General features: G+C 32.6%; 1 protein-coding gene across 2 annotated transcripts; it reads right to left on the bottom strand.

The window, feature by feature from the left end:
• Nucleotides 1-2,385: 2,385 nt before the first annotated feature.
• LOC112750032 (putative potassium transporter 12) lies at nt 2,386-8,310 on the bottom strand. Of its 2 annotated transcripts, none has more exons than XM_025798529.3 (9): nt 7,858-8,310; nt 7,309-7,537; nt 6,984-7,232; nt 6,580-6,630; nt 5,216-5,476; nt 4,604-4,656; nt 4,381-4,495; nt 3,822-4,076; nt 2,386-3,589 (listed from the first exon to the last, which is right to left on the bottom strand). In XM_025798529.3, the coding sequence occupies exons 1-9, from the start codon at nt 8,104-8,106 to the stop codon at nt 2,550-2,552; spliced, it is 2,502 nt and encodes an 833-aa protein (XP_025654314.1). In that variant the 5' UTR covers nt 8,107-8,310; the 3' UTR covers nt 2,386-2,549. The 2 variants fall into 2 exon arrangements, with proteins under 2 accessions (XP_025654314.1, XP_072075011.1); XM_072218910.1 differs by having other exon boundaries at nt 7,309-7,731; nt 7,858-8,148.
• Nucleotides 8,311-8,647: the final 337 nt, after the last annotated feature.

The following is an 8,647-nucleotide window of genomic DNA, read 5'->3' as shown; positions in this document are numbered from 1 at the left end:
ACTTTAAAATTTTAAATTAAATATTGTGTCTTTTTATTTTATATTTTTTCATTTGATTTTTCAATAATCGAGAACTCCAGCACCCTTCTAATATCAAGATATGCAAGAGTTATGTGAAAGCTATGTGTTAGTTAGTATTATATATTAATATAAAGATGATGAAGAACCAAAGAATCAGACAATTGTGATGGTTTGATAAATAACCAAACGTGTAATCTCATGGGCAACCATTTTGTCCTTTTGTATTTAATAGTGATAATTATATTATTTTTATATATTGCATGAGTATCATAGACAGAGTGAATACCGAAGTGCCCTTGACAAGGACTTGAAACATGCCCTACCAGTTATGGGCATATCCTCAAGTAAATTGCACTTCTTCGTGCCGACATTATTAAAAAAATCTAGTACTTCTTAGGAGGGATGCAAATTAAGAAATTAATTCTCTTACCGAAAAAAGAACACATATATTTAAATTTTAAACATTGTTTTATTTTTGTTGAAGTGTTTTTCTTTATTATTTTTTTTTTGTGAGCAAAATTATTATATTCCAAATTATTGGCAAATTCTAAGTTGGCCGAGTGATAAACAAATTCATTTCATTGTTAATAGTATTTCAATAAAGTTTGAAAAACTGGATAAATCATTGAATCAATAAATGTAGATGTTAAAAGGTTTAGAAATTCAACTAAAAAAATAATAAAATAATACGATTAACTGTTAAAAAATCATATCGATTTAATTGTTTAATTAATTTTTGACTTTTTCTTGTCTTGAACTAGACTATTTTAATAATTTATTACCAATTAATCCGATTGAACCAGCTTACTTATTCTAATTCTTAGAATCTCAAAAAAAAAAGGGAAAAAGGGGCTAAAAATACTTTTTTTTTTTTTGTTGGTGAACAAGATAAAAAGACCTTTATTTTGAGGTACACCACTCAAATTCAATTACGAGGAAATTTTTATTTTTGGAACAAAATTTACAAAGATCTTGATTTGGTAATTCGTATTGAAACTGGTTAAAGCCCAAAAGAAAAAAAACTAGATACAAATTAAACGGGCTAGGATAATATATCTTTCATCTTTTGAAAAGGATACTAATAATATTTGGTGAGGTTTATCCAAAACAAAACCCTTCATGCTTAACTTCTTTTTAATCCCATATAAGCCCTGTCTCCATTTCTTTTTTGACTGAGCATCTATTGCTCTCTCTACTAAACCCTAATTGAAGAGTAGTTGTCATTTTTGTTTGAAAGTGGCCTTTTAAACTGTGGGCTTTATAGTCAAATTATAAAATAAATGGATCAACACACATTTGGCCCATAAACAGAAAGCTGTTGGGGACTGAGTAGTCTTCCGGTTGCCGGTTGACCAATGAGTAATGACTAAGCACATCAGATTCTCCTAACTCAATAAAAAGCACATCAGATTCTATTAAACATAAAATATTTGGTGCAAATAAAATAGAATAAAATAAAATATTTCAGATCTAATAAAATCAACAAATTTATTATTTTTCGTCAATACTAAATTAAGTACTAAATTTTAAAGGATAAAATATTAAATTGGTCCTTTATCTTTGGACGTAATTCTGTTTTGGTCTTTAAAGTTTAAAGTATCCTATTTAAATTCAAAAAAAATTTATTTAGCATCAATGTAGTCCACTGTGAAATTAAAGTTACATAATTAATAAAATATCTTACATGACAGTAGTATAAGAACAAGGTTGATAATTTGGAGAATAAGTACAAGCTCTAGAGGTACAAAATCAACCGTAGATGCATCAATACATGTATTTATCATTTTTCTTAGTTTTATAGAAAATATTTCATTTAAATTATAAGAAAAATAATAAATAAATATATTGATGCTTGTACTTATTCTCTAAATTATCGACCATGTTCTTGTACTACTGTTATGTAGGACATTTCGTTAATTATTTAACTTTGAGCTCACGGTGAGACTAAATTAAAGCTAAATGAAATTTTTTTGGATTCAAATAGGACACTTTAAACCTTAAGGATCAAAACAGGATTACACCCAAATGTAGAAGACCAATTTAGTACTTTACCCAATTTTAAATTATAAACTTTAAATCTTAAATTACAATAATATAAAGATAAAGCATTAACTAAGTATTAAATAATATGGTTATGCTAGGTAATCAATAACTTTCTTGAACAACATGAACAACAGGCCCTAAAATTGCCTAAATTCAAGTAAAACACACTACACTCCAAAATATTCACCTAAATTTTAATATTAGAATAACCATCCGCCTAGTGAATTGAACATCCGATATATCCATTATTCACATTGTTTAATATTTTTATTGTTTGCCTATACTTTTTCTAAATAATATCGATAAAAAGTATTAAACCCCTAATATTTTCCTTTTTTTTAGTCACCAAAAAATTTTCTCCACTAATATGCAAATATGATATGAGTTCTTAGGATAAATTACACATATACAAATGTGAATGTCATTGTTACCAATCATTGATAACCAAATTGAGGTTGCATAAGTAAAGTATGATAAATAAGTAATTAGACCATATATGTCATCCCAACTTGAATGATATTTGTATGAGGCACTCTCATATTTGCAGTGCCTCCTCTGCAATTGTTTCTAAGGAATGCATAGAAGTAATTAATCACCAATTTCTTGAAGAACAAGGAGTTCTTCTTGGCCCTCACATCACCATGTCCAAGAAGATACGTGCACCCTGATGCAGTTGCTTCTCTAAGTGCCGAAAGCTCATATTCAATACCATCATCTTCATCTAATGACATGTAACTTGTCGGGGCTTCCTCGGTGATTGAAGTTCCAGTTTCTTCGGAACTATTCTGGCCATGCATCAATGGAATCCTTAGCTCCTCAGCTACATTATTGTTATCAGAATCCTTGGATTTCACCAATGCATTGTCCATGTCCTCCTCAGTTAAGTTACTGCTTTCCATGGTAGTTTCTTGAGCCTCTTTTCTCAAGAATTTCTCCAGACTTTCGATGAGAAGTTGCTCGAATGCATGGTGATCCTCCTTCCTTACATCTTTATAGCCATACCTCGCGACGCAGCGAAACATATGGTAATCTTTCGGACAAACTCTTCGGAATAGAAACCTTTCCTCTTGAGGTACAACCGGGATAGGAACATGTTTAATGCAGACGAAAACTATGGTCGAGTGAAGGGCCGGAAGACTCAGCAAGAACTGTAAAAAAACTGAAGGAATGCCTTGGACAAGCTCATTATATAGCAATCCAATTCCCGGAACTCTTACCGTTCCAAGATTTGATCCAAGTTCAAGCATCAAGTCTAAGGAAATTTTCTCCTGGACTTCACTTCTATACTTCAACACGCTCCCGTAGTTCCAAGTGTACATCACGGAGAGGAAAAAGGTGGCGAAGGCGAGTGGAAGCCAGCCGCCCTCGAAGATTTTCGATAGGACGGACGACATGTAAATGAGCTCCACCGATCCAAATGCAATTGGGAAACAAAATGCCCAAAACAAGTTAGTTTGCCAAATTAGAAGCATTACTAGTGTCACCAAGGTTGTGCTAACTATCATGACACCAACTTCAGCAATGCCTGCATAAGTTTGCAATAAGATTTGGAGAAAAAATGTTACAAGTTAACCAATATCACCTTGTTTGATTAATGCAGTTATTTCCAAACATTGCTGTTGCGATCATGAATAGAATCAAACACAGATAAGAGAGGCAGGGGTAAATCCAAGACCAATTGTCAAATTGTCACTCTAAAACCATAAAAGAGAAAGAGAAATGAATAGTCCTAGAGGATGAGATGAAGAGAACTTTACCATAAGCATTTGCAATATCAGTAGTGCTTTGGAAGATAGAGACAACAACTATGCACATGACCATCAGAAACCAGTTAATTACAGGGATGTAAATTTGACCCATGAACTTTCTCGAGGTGTGAATTATCTTGAGCCGAGGAAAGCACCCCAAAGCCATAGATTGCTTTACGCATGAAAATGTAGCCGATATCATTGCTTGGCTAGCTATCATAGCTGCAAGTGTGGCTATCACAAACACTGGCCAGAAAAGACTTCCTATGTCACATGGAAAATGCAAACATAATGTACCAATTTGATTACTACTCCCTCCGTTCCCTAATGATGGTCGTTCTAATTTAGCCACCAATGTATTTGTGTATAAGTACATGTATTACTTAACTCATTTTTAATGTATTCTAATATGTATTTTATATTATATTAGTGGCTGATTTTAGTGTACACCTATCATGATTTATAAATGTACTGCAAACTCGAGGGCGACCACCACTAAGGAATGGAAAGTATGTTGAACAAATGTCTCATAAGTAGACGCAATTAGCACTGTGTTAGAAAATATTACCTGGAACAGAGTCATAGAATACTCTTGCATATGATGTAGGGTTCTTCAGCAAAAAAGCAGCTTGGCCCATATAAGCAAGGAGGAGACATGGAAATACCACACAAGTAAAGGCAATCTGCATAGAAAATTGTATGAGAAACTTAAAGAAAAATTCAAATGCTTATAGAGTTTTAATTAAGAAAACTCTTTGGTTTACTCTTCAAAAGGTTTCACTTTCACATACCTGTATCGCTGGTACCGAAAAATGACCAAGATCGGCAAACATTGCTTCTGCGCCTGCAAGCAACATATGTAAGTCACTGAATTAGTTATTTAAGAGACAAAATAAATACTAATTCAACATTGAATAAGTCTGCAAAGAACAAAATCTTCATCAATGTTTAGAAACCACAAATTCAATTAGATGTGACACAAAATCATTAACATATTCTACCAACTTTGCATTGTTTTAACTGCATAAACCTGTTATCTCATTTCTGGAACACAATTCTGAAACTCAATAGTGATCTATACAAATAGAGAAGATGTACAATATAGCATGCAGACTAATGAGATGAATCAATAAGGAAATACCATATTCTTGTGATAAGAAAGGGAATTCCCATCTTTATAGCCAATTAACTATGTCAAAAAAGGTGACTGCACGCACGAAATTGCTTTCACGTGAAAATGATAGATAAGAACCCTTAGTTAACAATTTAGTCAATTATATCAAACCATCCAACAGTTCTCAACTATCATCTTCATATGAAGACAACTTTATGTGAGTAGTCACCATAAAAAAATTATGCCAATCAACTACATTGTTAAAGGTTTGAAGCAATAAAAATATTACCTGTAATACAAAGAACACAACCACCAAGAGCTGACCATGCCTTTTTGCCATTCTTCTTAAAGAAGTAAAAAATAAAAGCCGGATTAATTGCTCTCAGAACCATAATATCATGCTTAACTATATTATAGATTCCAATAGAACCAAGACAAAAGAACCATAAAGCAAGTATAGGTGCAAACATGAAGCCAACTTTGCTAGTTCCGAACCGCTGTATGCTGAACAAAGCTACCAGGACTACTATTGAAACAAGAACCACTGAATCTGCAAGTTTAGAAAGTAGAAACATCCAAAGTCAAAATGATTAACCTTTGATCCATATAATGCCTCCATTTCTATAAACAGTTCAAGGCTGCAAAATTTGACTCCTCTTTCTAAAATCCAACGTACGAGAAGAGATGTTGACTAGCCATTTTTCAGAAAGACCATGCTTGTTCTACTTTTAGCCAAAGTGCACCCTGCTCATGGTAGGATGCACCAACCACAAGAATTTCCATCCAAAGTAACATGTAACTATTGATGCTTTGTGCCTTATTTAGCATTCATTAATTGTTGCAACAATTAATGAATGTTAAATAAAACAAGTTATGCCTGTTTTTGGCTAATTTTCTTTGGTTACCAAACATTTTCGTTATAATAAATAAAATGATTAATTATTTTGTCCATTCTTAAAATTTTACCAATTTTTCAATTAAGTTTTTATAGTTTAAAAGTTTGTAATAGAATTTCTATATTAGGAAAAAAAATTCAATTAGGTCCCTCAAAATTTTTTTTATTTAAAAAATACAAAATATTATTGGAATGTTCATTTTTTCATTTTTGTATTTGACGTAAAATAAATTATGGAATATCCTAAAAGTAAATAATCTCGGATTATTACGATTTTTTTTTCTTTTGGAAAAAATAAAAGAAAAGTCTAGGGGGCAAGCAATTTTATTGCATTTTGGCCAGCATGTAACCAGCAGAGAAAGGTGAGCCATTGGATGAAATTTTACACCAATCTCACACCATCAAATCATCATTGATGGCTAGTTGATAACTACCAATCACAAATGTTGCTGGTCCCCTAGCATTGCTCAAAAATAAAACTAGTAAGGATTTAATTATAAATTTTCATCTAATATGGAAATCTAATTACAAATTTTTCAACTATAAGAATCCAATTAAAATTAGAGTGAGATTATAAAGATTAACAGAGTAATTAAAGCTAAATAAAATACAAATTGGAATTTCTTCACAAACTTCCAACCCCTAATTTTTGTTGACCCTTTTTCCTCTTAACTTTAACTATATGTATGTTCACTTCTATCTTTCTTTCAAAAAAAAAAAAAATCAAATTATTAGAAAGAAAAGGAAAATGTACCCACTTGTACCAAATCCATGTATTTCACCTTGCAGCCCACTTATGGCAGACATCACTGCAACAAATAAAGAAGTATCATGGTTAAAATTAAGCTGCAAAACAAACCATATTTTCTTCACAACATCTTACTTCAACTTTGGAATAAGATAAACATTAAATTAAAACTCCAAGGAAATATGGCGAATTACTTTTGATCAAATGCATACATCAAATTTAATACAAAAAGTAGCAATCAGATGATACAGCTCAAAAAAAAAAAAAAAAAAAAATTAAAAGTAGAAATTCAACATACAGGAATGTTATATATGTGCTGATGAACATATGAACATTGAGCATTCATCTTTGAAAGAGTAGAATATGTCACCATAACTCTTCTCTGTGCTTGTCAAAAAGTTGTTTATTATGTACCTGATATTGCTGGGGTTAGAATACCATCTCCAATAATCATGGAAGTTCCCAGCAGAACCAACAATAACAAAAAGGTTTTCAAAGATGAGCTCTTCTCCAAAGTCTCCTTTATGTTTAAAGCCCTTTTCATTTCTGGAGTGGGGAGTTTGAGCCTAAAACTAGAGATATGTTCATCGGCTGGTTGACGATTCGGAAGCATATTCACATTTGCATATCTGCAGATCAAGGAGTATAGCGCAAACGTTCCTCCTACAGTTGAACCATTCAATGATAATAAATGTGGAATTTAGCTACAACAATGGTTAGAGGGAAGTAAATCTGTTACCTTCTCCATTGTCATTTGCTTTGAGAACAACAAAAACATACTTTGCCAATGGAATAAGAGCTATTGTGTACATTACTAGTGATAAGGCCCCCAAGACATCAACGTCCGACTCGATCGGAACCTTGCTAAAGACATCTGCAAAAACATAGAGAGGACTTGTTCCCATGTCCCCATATACCACGCCAAGAGTCTGAAATGCTAATGCAAGAGTGGGCCAAAGTGAAGCATCCTGATTTACATTAAAATACATTTATGTCTTCAACTGTATACTTGAGAGGTTTATTTGAAATTATGCATCACTTGAATTATTAAATGTTCAAATTGTTGGACGGCGGATACAAGCAACAAAATCAATGATATTGAAATGGTGGCTTCAAGTTCTTATGAATACCAAGCTCATTAGAGAAGTGTTGTACCAAGTAACTGCAATTAACGAGAAATTGACCATTGAAGAACAAAACTGATTTCATTGAATCCTTGAAGGATCAACTTGAGCCCCAAAATGCAGAACGAACAAACATGCATGAAACATAAAAATGACAAAATCACCTTGGAGTGTTGATCTTGACTCTTAGCGATGGCCATGACTTCAACATCCAAAGAATTCAATCTCTTGGGACCCTTCAAAAGCCTCCTCCTCACTGATCCATACCCTTCTCTACCCTCATTTGACCATGCAGGAACCTCCATAGTATCCACTTCACTGCCATCAACCCACCTTGACTCAATACTACTCCCTTCATTGCTTCCACTTTCCAGCAATCTCGCATTGCTCTCTTCAACCCCACCAACTTCCATTTCTCTCCAAACTCCCAAAGTGAATTGTCTGAATCTTTGAAACCTTATAATATAAACTCACTTGGGTCTAATATACTAAGGAGTTAGTGATCAAATAATATTACTAATCAAATTTGTGTGACAAATGAAATGAAGACAAGTGTACAAACCATAGGTGGATCAATGCTTAATTTTTGTGATGGTATGAATGATTGAATGCAGCATGGACAAGACTAATATGTATGTTGTTTTTATGGAAGATGCCATGTGATGAGAGTGGCACCTTAGACCCTACAAGATGGGTCTCTCATTTTTCTTTTGCACTAGTTTTCTTGCTGGACTTTTCTTGTCAGAAAGGACCTAGTATAATTCCAGCACAAGTCCTTCGTTATTATTACTTTATTACCTCAAAGGATAAACTATCCAAATATTTTTTGTATCTCCTAAATTAGTAAATTCATAATATCAATAGAAAATTATTTAGTGATTTAGGAATATGAAAAAACAAAAAATCAAAATAACTTTTACCGTCAAATATTATAATTTGTTTTGATAAGCAAAA

This window comes from Arachis hypogaea, chromosome 15 (assembly GCF_003086295.3).
Source record: "Arachis hypogaea cultivar Tifrunner chromosome 15, arahy.Tifrunner.gnm2.J5K5, whole genome shotgun sequence".
NCBI classification, from domain to species: Eukaryota; Viridiplantae; Streptophyta; class Magnoliopsida; order Fabales; family Fabaceae; genus Arachis; species Arachis hypogaea.
Note: the sequence above shows the minus strand (reverse complement) of the source record. Positions and strands in the feature narration are given on the sequence as shown.